This window comes from Peromyscus leucopus, chromosome 5 (genome assembly GCF_004664715.2).
Source record: "Peromyscus leucopus breed LL Stock chromosome 5, UCI_PerLeu_2.1, whole genome shotgun sequence".
In the NCBI taxonomy this organism is placed as follows: domain Eukaryota; kingdom Metazoa; phylum Chordata; class Mammalia; order Rodentia; family Cricetidae; genus Peromyscus; species Peromyscus leucopus.
This window is the reverse complement of record NC_051067.1, coordinates 58,916,746-58,937,294: the sequence shown is the minus strand read 5'-3', so window position 1 is coordinate 58,937,294 and position 20,549 is coordinate 58,916,746. Positions and strand designations below refer to the sequence as shown.

General features: G+C 41.6%; 1 protein-coding gene across 1 annotated transcript in view; it reads right to left on the bottom strand.

Moving 5' to 3' along the window:
• Positions 1-206: 206 nt before the first annotated feature.
• The window catches only part of Taf3 (TATA-box binding protein associated factor 3), a 158,157-nt gene continuing 137,814 nt past the window's right edge, over positions 207-20,549 (bottom strand). The window contains exons 5-7 of the mRNA XM_028891550.2: positions 6,760-7,009; positions 3,628-3,734; positions 207-2,144 (exon numbers count right to left, since the gene is read on the bottom strand). Coding sequence (XP_028747383.1) covers positions 2,030-2,144; positions 3,628-3,734; positions 6,760-7,009 — 472 coding nt within the window. The 3' untranslated portion in view covers positions 207-2,029. The remainder of the gene's footprint in view (positions 2,145-3,627; positions 3,735-6,759; positions 7,010-20,549) is intronic.

Here is a 20,549-nt window from a genome sequence, read left to right as displayed (position 1 = left end):
TAGCAAGGGACAACAAATTGATTGAAATTCCTTAAATGTCTTGTGGGCTGAAGACTTTCAAACAGGAGGAGCGGGGAAAAGGTCTATATAGGCACCTTCTTTCTTACTTCAGGAGCGCATCCTGCTCATTTAGACGTGGCAACTTCAGATCCACCGACCATGCCTCAAGGAACTAATTCCTAAATAAAGAAAATGGCAAAGCAAACTACGAAACAGCCAATAATCTTTATTTTGCATTTCCCCCACCCATCACCCCTCTCCAAAAAGCACTAGTGGGTATATCTGTGCATGTGAAAATATCGTATAAAGTATTTAGAATGATCTCTAATGAATGAAACAAACAGACAGACACACATATCTCAACATAGATACTTTTTGGGGGGCAGGGGAAGAAGACTTCTGGCTTCTAGAACAACGAGGGTATTGACTTCTGCACTCTTCCCAGGTCTACGTCATTCCCCCTGTTCTGCAATTGAACATCAAGGTAGAGACCGCACTTCTGAAACCACATTATATGTTTTAAAATAGGACTAAGTGTAATGCTAATATCAGTTGAGTTGGCAGTAAAAAAAAAAATCACATTTCTATTCGTATATTTGTATTAGGTTCAAATCCCACATTCTAACATTCAAGATAGCCTTCACACAAGCCCAAATTGGGATTATTTCAAAATCAAGTAAAAGTCCACAGTTATTCCAAAGACACTAAAATATGCTAATAAAGTTAAATTTGATGCTTTTTTACATTAAAAATAAAATATTTGGCTTACGTTTCAGATATCTATAACATATAATAAATAGTGGGCAGTATAGTAATATAATAAAGTTTTGTGATACCCTGAAATTTGATGAGTTTTCTTAAAAAAATTCATAATATACTTCATTTCAACCTTAAAGCACAATATCCATGAACAAATCTGTAGAAATAAAACAATATAAACACAAAATGCTACAGTATTTTCTTTCTTTCTTTTTCTTTTTTTTTTTACTTTTGTGGAAACTACATGTCCTTTTAGTAAAAGTGAGAGAAATTTACAGAAAATACATAACAAACAAAACAATTTCAAGCCATCAACTCCAGATTTAAATTGCCTTGTTCCTTCCAACTGCTAGGGTCCTTTCCCTACGGTGTTGTGGGCACTGCATCTGGGGAGGGAAATGGCCGGGTCCTTCTATCTGTCCTCTTTGCCTATGTACAGCAGCAATCACAGACATGGCTGAAATCACAGTGGATTCCAGAGAAAGCCAGAATTAAACACGATAAAAAAATTTTTAAAAATAACTACTTCATAAATATTTATTATTTACAGTAAGGGAATTTTCCTTAGTATCAAGAGTTTTATACAAGTTGATAAATGTACACGCAGCGAGAAGCGGCTCCAGCAGTTTACAGAAGAGTAGGATTAGAACACAACCAAGTTATAAAACAGGCTAAATGAAAATAATCTGCACAGAGGTGAACAGGACATGATAGAAACCTTTTTCTTAAAAAATATAAGGTATCTCACAAAAGCCTGAACATTTTACATGTTAGTAATAAAAGTGGGGTGAGGTGGGGGAATTTCATATATTCTCATCACAAAAATATTTACCAGTCCTCTGACTGGGCCGTTCTTTCCTTATGATTATCTCTGTGAGGGGAGGGCTTGGAGACTACAGCTAAGGATGCATCCTTCAATTACAATCAAGGCATCTGTACATTACCTTCTCAGCTAACACCGTAATCAACGGTTCTGGAGAGAAGAGAGGAAGTCGAGAGGGAAGATGCATGGTGTCTTTATTAATACTTGTCACTGGGAATAGGCAGATGGAGGTGCTAGGCCTCACGCCAGGCCTCCCCTGGAGTTTCTCTTCAGTCACACGCCGTGGGAGCTCAGACCCATGTGTTTCAGAAGCGGGCCTCCAGAGCGACGGCGTATTCCTGTCCTTGCTCCTCCAGGATGCACTGTCCACAGGGCCTGGGGGAGACAGGCTGGCAGAACTGGCCCGCCCCGACCAGGCGCGGGGCAGCAGTCCTGCCCACGCTGACGTCAGTGCGCACGGTGCTTCCTCTTCTTGTGCTTCTTGTCTTTCTTGATCTTGGCACACTTGGAGCAGAACCACTGCATCTCTTCCGGAGGAGCCGCCATTAATCCCACGCAGGGCCTAGACATCAAAAGAAGTTCAGATAAACAAGTTTCTATGATTTTCTTTCTTTTTTGGTTTTTTCGAGGTTTCCTTGTGTATCCCTGGCTGTCCTCGAACTCAGAGATCCGCCTGCCTCTGCCTCCCGAGTGCTGGGATTAAAGGTGTGCGCCACCATCACCGAGCGCTTACGATTTTCTTTTTCTGAGGCAAGGTCTGCAAGCTGTACCATGCTTCTCCCCCGCCCCCCACCCCACTAAAACTTTATAAAGTTTTTATTTTTGTGTTATGTGTATGAGTATTTTGCCTGTATTTCATTTGTGTGCCTGGTGCTGGCAGGGGCCAGAAGAGGGTTGTCTAATCGCCTGTAAATGAGTCACCATGAGGATGTGGGGACTTCCCCAGTGGAAGCAGACAGAGCTCTTAACCAATGAGCCATCTCTTCAGACACTGTGCCATGGTTTCAAAGGCAACATTTCTTCTTGATACAGTCAACGCTGGCCTTGAACTCCTAGGGATGGAATCCGAGCCCTCTAAAACGCCAGGCAAGCACTCTACCAACAGAGTTTATCGACTACTCCTTTTTCCATGCTTTGATTTTTTTTTTAAAGGAATGGTGATATGCCTGACAACATGGTCTTCCAAGCCATGTGGTGGGTTTGCAAGCGGAGACCTGGCTCCTTTAAGTTGTTTTCTGACCTTCACGTGCATGTGGTAAAATGGTATATACCAATAGAGCAGGCTCCACCCTCACAGTAAAAATAAATGTAAAATGCTGGACATACCAGAAACCAGCCCAAAGCTCTAACTGACGCAGCACTAATGTTGGCTATTTGGGTTATTTGAATATACAACGCCTGGGTATAGGCCCTATGGGGAGATTATTAGTCTGTTTGTCCTTTCAGTCAGTAATGCAATGGCTTTGCTTTTAAGTTTAAATTTGGGGAACGGGGCAGGGAGTGAGACAGTCTCAGGCAACCCGGGCTGAACTCACACTCACTATGTAACCAAGGCTGGTCTCAAACTTGTGACCCTTTGTCTCACCGTCGAGTGCTGAGGCTACCAGCGCTCCACTACACCTGGCTCCGTTTTTACTGGACAGACAGCAAAGATCACAACCAAACAGGTATTTTAAGACGGAAATAGAGCTGAACACATTTGGGCCGAGCATCTTCAGATGGGAACAGCTGAGGAGACGTCAGAAACAAACAAGCTGTCTTGGAGTCTGCTCTCAAGCACAGCCCGTCGAGTGCTGCAGCTCCCCCAGCGCCTGTACCCTTACTTATTTTTGTAGGGAAGGGTATATAAGTGAAGCAGAACAGTCACACTCCAGGCTCGGCAACAACAGCACTACTAATTCTGCAGTTGTTTCCCTGTGCAGGCTCCACTTGACTGTCCTCAGGAGAGCAGCTGAACCGGTCTAAAGCCCAGCTGGCTAGGATCCCTGCTCAGGCATGACCCGTGTGGGCTGCCTCAGCACCTGGGGCACTCGGGGGGCACTCACCAGTGGTACCAATCATCACAGCCGTCACAGCCGATCATAGGACTGCCATCATCGGGCTTGTTGCACCCTGGACAGATCCAGATCTGATTGCCCCACTCGTCGCGGATCTGATGTAAAGTGGAGGAGCAGAACCAGATGGCGTGCGGAAAAAGAACCACAAGAGGCCAGATAAGAACGCTGCTTCATCTAAGAATGGTCAACCACGAGCTGGCAATACAGCAGGTTAGCACTGCATGGGAGTCACCAGAGTCAGCCCTGCTCTGAAGACAGCTGGTCATCAACAATAGCTTCTCCCTTCCTCTCACACACCCACTCCTTCCTCCCTCTCCCACTCTCGTCCTCCGCCTCCCTTGAACTCTCCCCCTCCCTCCCACGTCCTCTTCCCTTCCTCCCTCTCTTTCACACACTGTCTCTCTTCCCTCACTCTTTCTGGCCCTCTCACCCTTCTCCCTAGTCCCCTCTCTTCCTCACACACTCCCTCCCCACACCCACCTTCCCCCTCTTTTTAAGGGAGGTCTCACAAGCTCAGGCTGGCTTGGCATTCATTATATAGTCCAGGTTGGCCTTGAACTCCAATCTCTGCCTCAATCTCCTGAGTGCTGGGATTTCTGGTGTGTGCTGCCATGGCTGGATGTAGTGACATATTTCTAATGCATATTCTAAACTGCTTTGTAAATCTTTAAAAACAAAGCATTGTAGAATCATCTTTGGAAACCACATAACATGACCTACATTTGGCTTCATCTAAGAAATTCTTATAATCTCATGAACTCTTAATGACTATGAGTCTTCCTGCCAGCAACAACTGATATTTATGAAAGTGCTCAGTTTTACATATTTTTTTCAGCCACGTTCATAGCATGGAATTAGCACATACAATCAAACATGCATGTATTCTCTCATTACTTATTAGCCAAACCCTTCTCCTGAACTAAGGTGATAAGATCAAGGATATAAAAGAGCTGTTACTAAGTAACTTTCCATTCCCTTTATGACATTTTAGAAAAGTACAATCAACTAAAGGGCAAATGAAATAAGAGGCTCAGGGGCCAAAGAACTACACACTTATTATTATGTTGCAAATACTGTGTATTCTGGAGTTCTGCCTTTGTTCTCAGTAAGAAGTGTCCCTAATTGTAAGTCTTTCTCAAATGTCACACTATTGATACCAATTCTGCATGGATACTATAAAAGAGCACTTAGTCAAGCTCACTTTTAAATGTCCTCATAGTAAGACAATATATGATTTCACTATATATTTTGCAAGGTGGCCTCTTCCTATGCCTTTAAGTAATACACAGACTAGATACTTGGAATATAAATGGCTTCTTCGTGAGGGGTTATCAAAAGTGGATATATTCCTCTGGATACATGGGCTTACTGTAAGGGCTACTATTTTTGAAAGTCTCTACAAAGGCAGACTACACTGACCTGAACCCTTTGTAGAGTAAGGTAGGAGGCTGCCTCTGACTGCTGGCCCTCACTTGGGGTAAACGCCACCATGGGGAAAGAACCAGCAGGCACCAGGCACTGAGTGTCCAGTGAGTGAAGCCACCACGCATGGCCAGTCCTGCTGCTGGCTGACTTTCTTGACATTAGCAGGTTGTGACTCTTGAGTTACATAAAAAACATTTGCCAGAGCACCACACTAACCCCCAATACTTTCTAGGGGACCGAGTTCTTTCAAACATGACTTCATGTAATCACTGTAAATAATCTTTGGATAGTTTGGAAACCGGGAAGAGGAGCTACAAGAATTTCACTGTCAACATCACACTAACAGGCAGTGACAGACTCTCCTGTGTCTTCATAAAGTATCTATTTAGACTAGAAGACCTTTTGGGCACCGTCCCAGCTGGTGGGTCCCTCTGTGGAGCCGGTTCAAATGTCTACTGGAGAGCCGCAATCTTTAGAGCCAGACAAGACTACACAGATTACTGAGTCTAATACAAATCCTTAATTACAGATAAACAAATGGAGGGTGAGAGATTAAATATAAACTCTTTCCTGATCAACTCACCTGTGGGGGGGGGGCGACACCTCAATTAGACCCCTCGATTGATCCTTCAATGGACCAATTTATTTCTCACAGGTTTTTGTATCACATTTTCTGTCTTGAATTGTCAATTTATTATTTTGACACTAATTTTTCCTGCCTATGTACTCCCTGAATGCATTCAGGATTTTTTTTTTTTTTATACTTCTTTGTGTCCTTATAGTGTCTCACACAGTCCATGATTTAGTCTTTCTAAATTCCCCTATGTAACACGCAGTTAGATATCTCCTAACAAACAGTCCCAGTCCTGCTCTGCCGCTTGCCAGTCACTCATCTCTTTACAAGGGTTAGGCTAAAACAACAGTACAGAGCTGTTGTTCAAAAACATCAATGTCTCCATTTACCAAACATTTTGTTGTGTGCTTGTGTGTCTATTCAGTGTGCCTTGAGAATATATCTTTATAAATACTTCAGTGCTGGATTGAAATAAGGTCTGATTATATTAACTATGGGGAAAACATCTAAGCGCAGTTCCAGGACAATGTGGAGTCATTCAATATGATGGGACGCATTTATTTATTTATTTTCAGTACTAGGAGATAAATTCTGAGCACTGTACATGCTAGGCAAGCTCTCTACCACAGAGCTATGTCTCTAGTCCATATATGGTGGGTCTAATTAAAAAAAAAAATGCACTTGAATGCTCAGAAAGTCCTATAGTCTAAAGTTCATTTCTATTTAAGATGTAAGTTCCGATACATTCTGGATCTCAGCAAATAAAATACAATAATTAGTGCTGTAACTCAGAAACACCACCTGACCCATAAGATCTATGTCTATTACATAAATTATACTCAAGTCATTAATTTACTCACTCTAGTAAGAATTCACTGTAAAATTTGAATATCACAGTATATACTGATGTTCTTATATTTAGGTATACAGTCATGTTTCAAATCAACATAAATAAAAGCTATTTGACATTGTTACGTGGCTGAATGTGAACTTGTAATGCAACAGTTTTCAGCCAACTGCTTGAAAAGGCAATGGAAATGCTTTCTGTTTATCAAGTACTGCCTGTGAGAATCAACATCACAGAATCAGCGCTTCCTGAAAGGCTGTGGAAACATACGCACCACGTAAGTGCTGACCGTCTCCGTCACCACGCTCCGCACGGGGGCTTTGGCACTCCCCGCTCCAGAGAGGGCAGGGGCTGGGGATGGCATCAGGGCTGGGCACACTGCAGCCTGGGCAAGGAGTGGTGGTGGCAGAGGAGTGGGGCTCACGCGCACAGGGACGGGGACTGGGGCTGGAGGCGGGGTTTTCGGTCTGTTCAGAGAAGGGGCGGGCTTAGCCTCGGGGGCGGGTACCACCTTGCTGATGACTCTGTCAAGGAGAGAAAAGTGAAGGTCAAAACATATCACATGTTCAAACAACTACTACACAAGTCCTTTGTCTGGAAGCAAAATAGGTTTACTTTACCTAGAAAACACACACACACACACACACACACACACACACACACACACACCAAAAAAAAACCCCACATTTACTTAAGTAATGTGAAGGTGGTCAGAGGACAACTTGCTGGGAGATGGCTTTCTCCTTCTACCATGTGAGTTCCAGGGATCAAACACAGGTAGCTGGGCTTGTGCAGCAGGCACCCTTACCCGCTGAACCATACTGCCACCCCACATTCATTCATTCATTCATTCATTCATTTTGCAGTGTCTTGTGCATCAATGGCAACCACTCTAGGAGCTGAGCTGTATTTTAAAATCTGCTTTTAAGCAACCAGAACTCAAAATTCATGGCCCATCATCAATTAATTAATCTAGCAACTTGGGCTAACTTTCATTTTCTCCAACTGCCCTTCAGTGATCAGATATGCAGAGATATTCTACCAATCAATGCACATGTGTTTTTCACAGGTGTGTAATGGATTACACACTCCCCTTTATTGACTTCCTCCATGTCAACACAACACAACAAAGTGCCGTGTTACTTCTGAGTAGCTTCTTGTGAGAGACATTATGGACTGTGGAGTCTTGTTAGCTTCTGCCCCAGAAGCCACCCTGCCCCCAAACCTGCAGGTGTTTTTATATTTTATTTTTTGTACTTGGAATGAGAATTTGAATGAGCATGTTCCCCAAAGGTTCTTGTATTTGAATACTTGGCCTCCAGTTGGAGGCAGTTTGGGGAGATTTAGGTGGTACAGCTGTTACTGGAAGCAGGTTTTGAGATTACACAGTCTCATCCTGCTTCCAGCTTGCTCTGTTTACTTCATGCTTGTAGCTAAAGGCGTGATCACTCAGCTTCCTGCTCAAGTCACCATGCCTGCGGCTGTGACCATGCCTCTCCACCATAATGGAGCCCCATCCCTCTGGATCTGTAAGCCCAAATGAGCTCCTTCATAAACTGACTTGGCCAGAGAATTTGATCACAGCAAAAGCAAAGTAATGAATGCAGAAGTTGGCAGACAGAGGACTGTTGCCTCACATTCATGTCACCATGTGTGGTGGTTTGAAAGAAAATGGCCCCCCAAGGGAGTGGCACTAATAGGAGGCGTGGCCTTGTTGGAGGAAGTGTGTCACTGTGGAGCAGGCTTAGAGGACTCATATATGCTCAAGCCACACCCAGTGAGACAGTTGACTTTCTGTTGCTTTTGGATAAAGATGTAATGACTCTCAACTCCAGCACCATGTCTGACTGCATGCTGCCTTGCTTCCTGTCATTTCCTGCCAGGAACATTTCAAAACTTATTAAATTTGTCTATTACGTAATAGACTAAACTTCTGAACTATAAGCAAGCCATCCCAATTAAATGTAAGAGCTGCCATGGTCATGGTGTCATAGGAACCCTAAAATACCATGTTACTTTTTTGAGGACTGAGGAAGATTTTGGAAGTCTGTATCAGAAGAACACCTGAATGCTCTAAGCAGCACTTAGTAAGCTATTCCAATAGAAGCCTGGAAAATAGTGTGGAGTACAAGCCATTCATGTGATATTTTGACAAATAATCCGGTTGCATTCTGTCCATATCTTCAGAACTTGCCTGAGGCTAAATTTAAAAGTAATGGGCTAATTTCTTTGGTGGAGGAGATTTTTCCTTCCTTCCTTCTTTCCTTCCTTCCTTCCATCCTTTTCTTCTTTTCCTCCTTCTCCCCTCCTCTTCCTCCTGGTTTTTTGACACAGGGTTTCTTTGTGTATGCCTGGCTATCCTGGAATTTGCTCTGTAGACTAGGCTGGCCTCAAACTCAGAGATCTGCTTGTCTCTGCCTCTGAGGACTGGCATTAACAGCTAGTGCAAGCTAACACTGAGTCTGTGGTGTGGTAATTATTGATAACACTATGCAGGTCTACAGCAAAATAGCACAAGTGGGGCAGAAAGAAATGGAAACTGGACAGTTTGGAGAGAAAAGGACACTGGTAAGCTTAATATAATAGATGAGGCATGAGCTGGAAAAGAGGCTATAATTGTTAAGAAGATTAGGGCCATTAATAAGAATCTGGCTCTGCACTGGAACAAAGGGAAGTGTCCCTTCAGGGCAAGACCCAGCCCACCTAAGCTTCTAACTTGTAAAGTAGCCTGAGTTTTTTTCTTCTTTAGATTGCCCCTAAAAAGGAACTGCAAACAAACACTGCTGGTGGTGTGGCTCAAGGGGTGGGGTCCATCCCATGCTGGAGGACACCAGGCAGTGGTGCTGGAGTTACAGGCATGAAGGATGCAAAAGTGAAGGGGTCCTGATTTCCTCCTCTGCAATTTCAGACAGCTGTTGAGCCAGGCAACACATGGCAGGTAGTCCCTGCATCAAGGCTCTGAAAGGTGAAGTCTGGGTTACAGTGGGAACCCTAAGATATTGGACATGCCAGGGAAGAATATCTAAGAGTTATGGAACTGATGGAAGATAGCAACCTATTTATTTAAGAAACTCAACACACTCCAGGTCAATAAAAAGAAACCTTAGTCAAAGCACATCCAAACACAACTGTGAAACAGAAAAACCTGAGCAGCAGCCAGTGGGAAAAAGAACAACCACTTTGATATAACAAACAGATAGCAGCCGACTCTCAAAGCCGATGTAAAACAAAAGATGAATACGCTAAAGAAAAAGAAAAATAAAGATAAGTTAGCCAAACAAAACTTAAGGATTTGCTAGCTGCAGGCTTGTACTAAAAGAAACTGCTTTGGACTTTTTTTTTTTTTTTTTAACAGGGTTTCTCTGTGTAGTTCTGCTCTCCTGGAACTCACTTTGTAGACCAGGCTGTCCTTGAACTCACAGAGATCCGCCTGTCTCTGCCTCCCTAGGGCTAGGATTAAAGGTGTGTGCCACCACTCCCAGCTGGCCTTTACATTCTTAAATAAATTATTAAAAACCATAAAAGGTACATATTTGCTAATATCTGCCGTATTAAAAGTTAGATAAATTAAAAAATATTTATTTAATAATGGCAATATATAATAGTAATGGTTGAGAGCACTGGCTGTTCTTTCAGAGGACCAGGGTTCAATTCCCAGCACCCACATGAAGGCTCACAGCTGTCTGTAACTCTAATCCTAGGGGATCCAATGCCATCTTCTGGCCTCTGTGGTTACCAGGCATGCACACGGTGCAACAGACATCTATGCAGACAAAATTCCCATAAACATACAAATTAAATTAAATAAATAAATAAAAAAAAAAACCTTTTTAAAAGCAGGGCTTAGGACATGTGGTGTACTTGCTGAGTGTAGCTGAGGCCGAGTTCAACCTTAACACTGGAAAAAGATAGCTAATGTAGTAACAGTGAAGGTTTGAGGAAGGTGTGAAGGTCAGAAGAGCACCCCTGGGGTGGCCTTGGCATCATTCCATGGGCTGAGGTCCTAGAGAGAGCAAGCTGGGCAACACTCATCCTCTGCTTCCTCACTGAGGATGAGTGTGACAGCTGTCTCTGTTCTGCCATGGCTTCCCCACCACGATGGACTGTCCTCTTAAAAGAAACCCTTCCTTCCTTTAATGGCCTTTGTTCAGAAAAGTAACTGTATGTAACAAGCAGCATCTTTTCAAAATAAAAGTAACTCCACTAAGAGGACAGGACACAGCAAGTAGAATTACCACAGACAGGAAAGTGGTACTCAGGGGTGGAAAGCGTGAGCACAAGGACGAAATGGCTGTATTGTGAAGATGAAAAGCCCGGAAACACGGAGTGCTGTAGGCTGGGAGAGGGAGAGGCAGCTGCAATGGTACTCCTGAATGGTGGTTATTAAAACCTTAAGGATGGTGTGCGGGGCCAGTGGCGCAGTGGATAACCTTTTGGCTCAGTATACAGTATGTTATTTATTCAGGTGTGGTAGCCCCAGCACCCAGGAGGCAGAGGCAGGCAGATCTCTGTGAATTCAAGGCCAGTCTGATCTACATAGTGAGTTCCAGGACAGTCAGGGCTACATAACAAGACCCTGTCTCAAAATACCACATTATTTGAAGTGGTCACACAGTTATTTTTATCAAAATTAAAAAGACAGCTATGGGTAATATATAATAAAATCCGGGGCTGGAGAGATGGCTCAGAGGTTAAGAGCACTGGCTGTTCTTCCAAAGTTCAATTCCCAGCAACCACATGGTGGTTCATTACCATCTGTAATGAGATCTGGTGCCCTCTTCTGGCCTGCAGGGATGCATGTAGGCAGAACCCTGTATACATAATAAATAAATAAATCTTCAAAAAAAGAAAAAAGACAATCCTACATGATTTAATATAAAAAAATCTAAGTTTTCTAAGAAGAAAAATGCAAGCATGAATATTTATGTGTGTAGTTACAAAAACAGTTTAAAAGAATATATATATATATATATATATATATATATATATATATATATATATTATCCAGAAACTTTCTATATACTGGGATTACAGGGTACTTTTCCTTGGCTTATCCATAATTAACATAAATCTTACAATAAAAATAATGAAAAAGTAAAAATATATACATTTAAAGTATTTCTGGGAACTTTTAAGCAAAATGATGGCTTGGCCAACACCTTATATATTATCCAGAAACTTTCTATATACTGGGATTACAGGGTACTTTTCCTTGGCCTATTCATAATTAACATAAATCTTACAATAAAAATAATGAAAAAGTAAAAATATATACATTTAAAGTATTTCTGGGAACTTTTAAGCAAAATGATGGCTTGGCCAACACCTTCTAGTGAAATTTGGTCACAGTTTAGTTATAAATATAGGACAGAAAGTCCCAAGTTAAGTCAAAGGGTTTCACAATACAGATGACTCTGTCATCGTTAACAGAGAGCAACAGTCTAAAGACCAAGAAAGTGAGGAAGAGTCTCTGGTAAGTATGTTGTGTTTGTGTAACTGAAGGAATACATGAGTCTTTTAGATATCGCTACAGTTTGTTTTGTCCCAGAAGATACATATGTTCCTAGGCTGGATCTTCAGTGCGCTGATGTGAGAGGCAGGGGGATCCTCAAGGGGTGGGGTTTAATGTAAGGCAATTTATATATCGGTGTATGTGGCTCTGTGTGTGTGTGTGTGTGTGTGTGTGTGTGTGTGTGTGTGAGAGAGAGAGAGAGAGAGAGAGAGAGAGAGAGAGAGAGAGGTAGACAGACAGAGAAGAGGTTATGGAAGTGGGTACTTAGTTTATAAGACAAACTATGCTAACTCTACTTTCTTTTTTTTTTAAAGGTTTATTTATTTATTTATTTATTTATTTATTTATTTATTTATTTATTTATTTATTATGTATACAGTGTCCTGTGTGCACACATCCCTGCAGGCCAGAAGAGGGCGCCAGATCTCATTACAGATGGTTGCAAGCCACCATGTGGTTGCTGGGAATTGAACTCAGGACCTTTGGAAGAGCAAGCAGTGGTCTTAACCTCTGAGCCATCTCTCCAGCCCCTAACTCTACTTTTAAGGGGTCAAGGTAGCATTATATTATCACTACAGTGACCTACTTCCCTAGCTCTTGAAGTTCAAAGGAAAACTTCCTAGAGATTTTGAGTTATTTTGATTATAGGTTCTAAGTGACTTAGGGTAGCCGAATATACAAGTTGAAAAGCAATTCTGTTATTTTTAAGAAAAAAATTCTATCATCTAGTTTTTAACAATATGCAAAATCATTTAGCAGTGCAACATAACACATATTCTCGGCCCTGATTAGCTCAAGTCTCAACACTCCATCAGCTTCACTGTAGAGGCGATTCTGGAGTCTGTCTGCCCTTTCCCTCCTACTGAACACACAGTAAGAAACCCTCCGGAGCTTCCCGTCGAGTGCCAGCATCTCACAGAGAAAGCAATACTGCCCACAGCTGTGCCCCACAGTGGCTCTGCTGCTAACGTTACATCTTTGGGAGGATTTAGTCACAGTGCCCTAACTGCTATAAACACTGGTGTTATTCATACAAACGTGGAGAAGGAGGGGCTTTCAGAGGGATTTCTTTACCTGTTTCCCCACTACAGAATCGGTGGAACAAACAGAATGGGTCATGAGCTGTAATGCAAACTCACAGCTTGACAAGTCAATAAAGAGCCAGGCCCTGCCTCCCAGCCCCTCAGAGCCTCCAAGGTTAGAGGCAAACACAATTTGGATATGTTCTGCACAGGAGGTTTAATGATCCTCATTATTCAGCTATTGTGTGCAAACACTATGAAACCAGTAATCTGAATTAACGAAGTCCAAATAACTGGCTACTACAGCACTCTCACAGTTCAAAAGTTCCCTCACAATGGCTTACTTATTTACCCCACCAGTGAATGGCCATTTTTAAATGGTGATATGACACCAGAGGGAAAAGTACTGTAATCATGCCTATGGAGTTTACGTGACCTTCTGAACTACAGAAATTATTCAATGGAGAAAAATCACTTTGAGAAAAAAGTACGTTCCTTACATCACAATTCGTTTATTTCGTTCTAAATGTTTAATTTTAGATTTTAGACACACCATCCGCCATAAGAAACATTCTTACATGTGCGAAATGAACCTCTTCTCACAACAAATGGAAAAATACTACTGAAATTTTACAATAATACAGCTGTGAAACCTTACAGTTGGTTTGTGACATGAACATGTATGCCTTTTTTTCCTATTTTTTTTTTTTAATGGAAAGCCCCAGATATACCTGGCTTAAACATGCAGTCAGTCTGTTGTTCACACATGGGCAGATGTAAATAACATGTAAAGAAGCTGCCTCACGAAGGAGTACATGGTCTGTGTGAGCTTGAGACACCGAGGACTTCAGATGATGCTGTCTCAGTCAGAGCTTCAAAGGCCTGAGAGAGAACTGCTTAAACCCTGCAGAGGCCAGGAAGTAAGGGCTGCTGCTTTAAATGACTAAATTCTAGGATCCTTTGTTGTGTGGGAATGGAAAACAAATACACCAAGTTTTCCATTTTTCTAATTTGGGTATATAAGCAAATATTCCAAACTTGGGAGGAATTCTATTTTAGAATATTGGTACTTAAAATGCCAAACAGTGAGACAGTCATTTCCATATTTCACGTTGATCAAATACCCAAAGACAATTAGGAGAATCAGTTTTATGTTGATTCTTCAAATCAATCATTATTCCTTATTCTTCTTGATCCTCACTGCTCAAATTTTAACATTCGTATAATTATAAGACAACGATAAATGGATTTAATTCCTCAAGCTTGTGGCTTGCCTCTTGAATATTTACATCGTCTCATAAAATGGGTATTTTATCTTGTCATAGCCCAAGTACACATCAAGTAGCAAACATTTTATCTTTTAATGCAGGCATGACCTATTTGAAAAATGAAACAAATTGCATGAAGTAATTAGAGAAAAACATCACCATTATAGAATCTTGTTTCCAAGGGAGAGGCCCAAATGATTATACTCCTATTGTCAAATGTTCAAAATCTGTAAAATACCCTAAAAGGGCACTAACATTCAGATAAGTAATGAATAATGAACATTTCATCATACTTGCAAAAAGATCCAGTACAGCGAAAATGGCACTAATGAAAATGAAATGATAAGCTCTCAGTAGGCTATGTAAAAGGAAAGAAGAAAAAAAAATCCCTGAATATATTTTGTCACTTATTTTTGACTTTGGGGTCAGGTAAATGATCTCTAGATTCAGGAAAATCAACTGTTTTTTTAAGAGAGTTCTGGCTGGCCTGAAACTTGCTACGTATACCAGGTTAGCCTTGAACTCAAAAGGATCCACTTGCCTCAGCCATCTAAGCACAAGGACTATAGGTGGGTACCATTACACCTGGCTCAGAAAATTAACTTTTACAAAAGTGTTTCTGAATAGAAAATAAACAGAAATGAACAAATCCCCAAGCATGCCAATGATGACGAGAAACATCATTTCAGGAGACTTTAGGAGGCTGGTATTTTGTTCACACATCCACAGTAGCACAGTAAGACCCTGCTGCTGAAGACATGTGCTCTGGATACAGGACACAGAGAAACCAAGCTATGAAGAGTCCTACTGAGTAGTGTCCTAGTGTAGGGAGATGCTATGCAGGCTGTTGGTAGAGAAGAGTCATTAGTGATCACATCCAGTTGTGTACCCTCCATGCTACAACACTGTACTGTCTGGCAAGATATGCTCATGGGTAAAATAGCACGGAATATTCTGAGAGCAACCAACTGCTTCCTGATTGGATTTGAGGCTCACTCCATGGGAGGAATACATATTTGCCCTGGAAGGTGCCTCACCAAGGACCGAGAAACCACTTGGGCGATGACCGAGGTAAACTGACCGGAATCACACAGCCCATACTCCTGGGGCAGTCCCACCATGCCTGTGGTGCAGAGCTGGCCCCTGGCAAGACTCAACACTAGAGACTACCACCACTGATACTGATGTTTTAACAAATGGACACACAGTTAAACTGTCTTTTTTTTTTGTTATTCTTTTGAGACAGGGTTTCTCTGTGTAGCTTTGGACCCTGTCCTGGGACTCGCTCTGTAGACCAGGCTGGCCTAGAACTCACAGAGATTCGCCTGCCTCTGCCTCCCAAGTGCTGGGATCAAAGGCGTGTGCCACCATTGCCCGGCTAAACTGTCTTTTAAGCACTCATGTTTATACGCAGATTAGTAATTTAGTCTTGGTCAGAAAAGTCTCTTTTAGCAATGGGCAACGGCAAAGCAAGATTTATACCTGGTTGAAGTGCTAAGAATAGTGAATGCTCTGTGTTTGACTCCAGACGGGATACCTAGGGGACAGAAGGACTGTAGGAACTAAATGGCAGAGAGGCATATAGAACACTGTCTTCTGGACATGTGGCTGAACACACAGCAGCTGTGACTGCCTGCATGGGGTATGTCCATCGGTCCCCGACCCCCTGCAAAAAAAGGGAAGAAGGGCAGAAAGGAAGGAGAGACATGAGGATAGGAGGGGGACTAGCCAGTGATCTACTGCTGTAGAGACAGTATGACAGTATGACCAAGGCAACTCATAAAAGAAAAGTATCTGATTGGGGGCATGCTTACAGTTTTAATCCATTATTATTTTTCCGGGAGCATGGTGGCATACATGGTATTGAAGCAGTAGCTGAAAGCCACATCCTGATCCTCAGGCAGCAGTCAGAGAGAGAGAGAGACTGGGCATGGCATGGGTTTGTGAAATAACAAGGTCCACCTCCAGTGACATGCTTCCTCGAACACCCACTACCACTCCAACAAAGCCACACTTCCCAGTCCTTCTAATCCTTTCAGATAGTTCTACTTCCTCCAAATACATAAGCCTGTTTGGGTCACTCTTATTCACACCACCACAGTGGGCAAGAGTGGGAAGAAGGAGATGAGAGAATAATGGGGGAGAAGGGTATGAGTGTGACTACAGTGTATCCACAGTTCACTGGATACAAGTACAATATTGTAAAAAAAAAAAAATTCCAACAGCGATAAAATCTTACCTTCTCAATCAAAAAACAACAAAGATTAAGAAAATCTTAGTCTTATTATTTTTTGACTTTAAAATTTATTTATGTGTGCATTAGGAGGTATGACTATGCCATGGTGCACAGATGCAGGTCAGAAGACAACCTTTGGGATTTGGTTCTCTTTCCACCGTCATTATGCTCAAGGTGGCAAGCAGCACCTTTATCCACTGAGCCATCTCAGCAGGCACTGGAAGTGTTTGAGTGGCTTCCTTAATCTAGCTATATAATGCTTTTATCTGTGAGTTAAAGTAAATTGGTTATATTTAAAAAAAAAAAGCCCTTAGTCCTTAAGTTTGTTTGGTAGTCTTGTCAGGAGAGCAACAAGAGGAATTCAGTCAGCATTTATCTGCCCCTTTCCTGTTTGATTTACATTTCAAAATAACCAAAGAAAAGTACACTTTCATTGAAGGGTTTCAGTTCACAAATACTAAAGAGATGGTCATATTAAAAAAAAAACAGCATTTCACAAGGTCTATAAATATTGTTTAAGGGCATAAACCTCAGCATGTACCCTCCGGTGAGACAGAAAGACAATTCCAGAGTTGGAGAGACAGCTCATCAATTAAGAGCATTTATTTCTCTCCTAAGGATCAGAGCTGGGTTCCTAGGTGACTCACAGTCACCTGTAATTCCAGTTCCAGGAAATTCCACACCTTTAGCCTCTGGAGGCACTTGCAATAATGTGCACATACCTACATGTGGATACACACTACACTTACACTTACTTAATATAATAGCACCAAAGCTACAGAGAGAAACCCAACAATAACACTAACAACGAATAAAGTAAAATCTTTAAGAAGAGCTATCTTTCTTTCTCTTCTTCTTCCTCCTCCTTCTTTGAGACAGAAGGTTTCCCTGTGTAGGCCTGGCTGTTCTGGAACTCACTCTGTAGACCAGGCTGGTCTTAAATTCAGCGATCCACATACTTCTGCAGGCAGAATGCTGGGATTAAAGGTGTGCACCACTACTGCCCAGCAAGAAGAGCTATCCTTATCTTTTAGTTTTTAAAATGAGCAATAGCAGTATTTAAAGCATATGTCCTAGTGGACATGTGTACCTGTGTGCAGAAAGATAGCCCATGCTTTTAGAGAGGCCAGAGAAAAGCAGAAGGGGCAATTAAAAGTCTATTTTATAAGGCTCTTTGACAGTAACCTAAATTTACAAGACAGATGTTAATTTCTCTGTATTTATATAGACGAAATAAAATGATGAAAACAATAAAAAAGTAGAAAGACACTGCACCTTATTTATTTGGCTTTGGATGGCTTAATGGTGGCTGTGGTGGGGAACATAGCCATTTAGCACTTGGAACTGTGATTTACTCATTCTGTTCATCTTGGTTCCAAATAAACGAACCTGGTAGCATTACTTACGTCATTGCGCCTCTGTGCTTTAACAAAACTCACATGTCCACGTACAAACTAATCAGTGCTTCAGAGTCAGGTCAGAGTATATGCTACGACCATGTTCAAAATCTGGTTCATGTCCAACACCAGTGTTCTAACAGGTGAACTAAAATAAAAGTACATGAAATGCCCGTGATCTAGTTATGGCCAGGAGGTAGGAGTAAGCTATAGAATAGTGTATATGTTAATTCTATTTGTTTAAAAAGCTGATGAAATAGATACTGAAGTTAGTACTGGTTATTGGGGGATAAAGGATGGGATTTGTGGGGTAGGGGATTTAGCTTTCTAAACTTTATATTTCAAACAGCTAACTTATTTATTATTATTATGATAACATTTCATTTAATCATCATTACAATAAGGTTTCATCTTTTCCTGTATATCACCATCATCACCACCTACCATCATCATCCTCATGGCAAGGTTTCAGGTACTCCAAGATGGCCTCAAACTCACTATGTAGGCAAAGAAAACCTTCCAATCCTCTGGCCTCCATTTTCCTAGTGATAGGATTACAGATGTGTCTTACCATTCTTGGTACTAGAGATTGAACCTAGAACCTAGTGTATGCTAGGCAAGCACTCTAACAACTGAACCATATCTCCAGGCCAACTTTTAAGGCTTTAGCTTCAATGGTTAACTTAATTTTTAAAAACATGTATTTGTGTGTGTGTGTGTGTGTGTGTGTACACACACATGTGGAAGTCACAGTTAACTTGCAGGGGTCAGCTCTCTCCTTGGACCATTTGTGTGTTGATGGTGAGAGCCCTCTCACTGACCCATAGTTAACTCTTTAAAGAATATAATGACCACACATTATTTTTACAATTAGAAAAAAAAGATTTCAAAATTATGGCAAGTACTTCCACACATAGTAGCACTTGTTTAAATGGTTTTTAAATACAAGGACAGCTGAGGTATCAGGTGAAGTCCAAAAGATAGGGTCTTTTATTTCCATTTTTTATTCAGTTCTAAAAATTTGGACCAAGGAAACTTGCTTGTTCAGCACAGTCTTATAAAATAAACACAATAGCCCAATTCTATTACTCAGTTTTAGCCTTCTTCCAAGTTCTCCTAGGGCCTACAGTGGCTTGAAAATAGAAGCTCTAAGTTCATCACCAGCTTGTAAGAAACAAGAAGAACCAGTGTGGAGGACATCATCATGGTCCATTTTTTAAAATATGCTTGACAAAGACACTGGCCCATTTAGGCACCATTTTCTCATAGTTAACTGGGTAGAATACTATGCACAAAATGGATTTGTAATCATCATTGCTTCACCAAAACATAAACAGTGAGTAACAACAGAGTAAGGGGTGAGGAGCAAAATGGAAGATGTATAAAGAAAAAGGAGTACGTGTAAGAAAAAACAAAAGGGATGGTAAGAGAATGAGATCCAGACAAGTGGGGAGAAACTGGGACAAGAAAGAGTTTCATGAGCAACAGGGCCCAGAAGAGCAGAGGACTCGGCCTGCTCTCTGCACTGGTCCCAGTAGTAAGGTATAGAAGCCTTACAAAGGAAGGGTGTGTGAGAAAGCCACACGGAAACCTACGATCTTCCAATCCAAGAAAATAATTCAATTAGAGAGGATAGTAGGTGACATGAAAAGAGAGGAAGAGGGCGCTCAGGGTTAAAGGTTTAAGTGGGAAAAGTACATAAAGAAACTTTATACTAGTTTGTTTTTTTTTTTTTTTTTTTGTTTTTTGTTTTTTGTTTTTTCGAAACAGGGTTTCTCTGTGTAGCTTTGCGCCTTTCCTGGGACTCACTTGGTAGCCCAGGCTGGCCTCGAACTCACAGAGATCCGCCTGGCTCTGCCTCCCGAGTGCTGGGATTAAAGGCGTGCGCCACCACCGCCCGGCTAAGAAACTTTATACTAGTTTGTAAGCTAACTAAAAAAAGTATTTTATATATATATTAAGTATCCTGTATGGGCGAACAATGCTGCTCCCAGAAGATAGGGGTTATTAAAGGAAAATTTTAGTGTCAGGCATGGGATCCCTCTCTACTAGTCATTGGTCAAAGAAGCCACAGAGGAATGCCAAATACAGGCTCATGGCTGTCTACCATAACTAGATGTTAAAACTCTGTTGATGAGGACACCATTTACTTCAGACATGGAGAAATCAAGCTTAACTGACCAGCAATCTCTGATGGCTGGCTTACACAGTATCAGGAGGTGCTATACAGAGGGAACAAAAGACATAAATGGTCTTAATCAGCACTAGGCCCTGCATTCTTTAACACTGACCTGCTGGCAAGATGTGTCCACTGGTGTAATAGTGGCATGACAGCTATGTGTGTAACCAACTGCATTTTTCTTAGACATGAGGTCTTGTTCTACAGGAGGGATGATTCTATGCTTAAGCTGCAAATGTGTTCCAAAGCTGGGAGGTCATAGGCCCTGGGAGATGGGGGTAGGGAGGAACTATTGTTTAGCTAAATGGTCATGCTATCAAACTGTGCTCTAAATATTTACATTTATACCCATAGATTTACACTGTTTTCTGTTTGGTTAGAAAAGATTCTTTTGGTAATGGGTGGTGGTTAATGCAGAAACTCATAGCTGGTTAAAGTGCCACATTATGG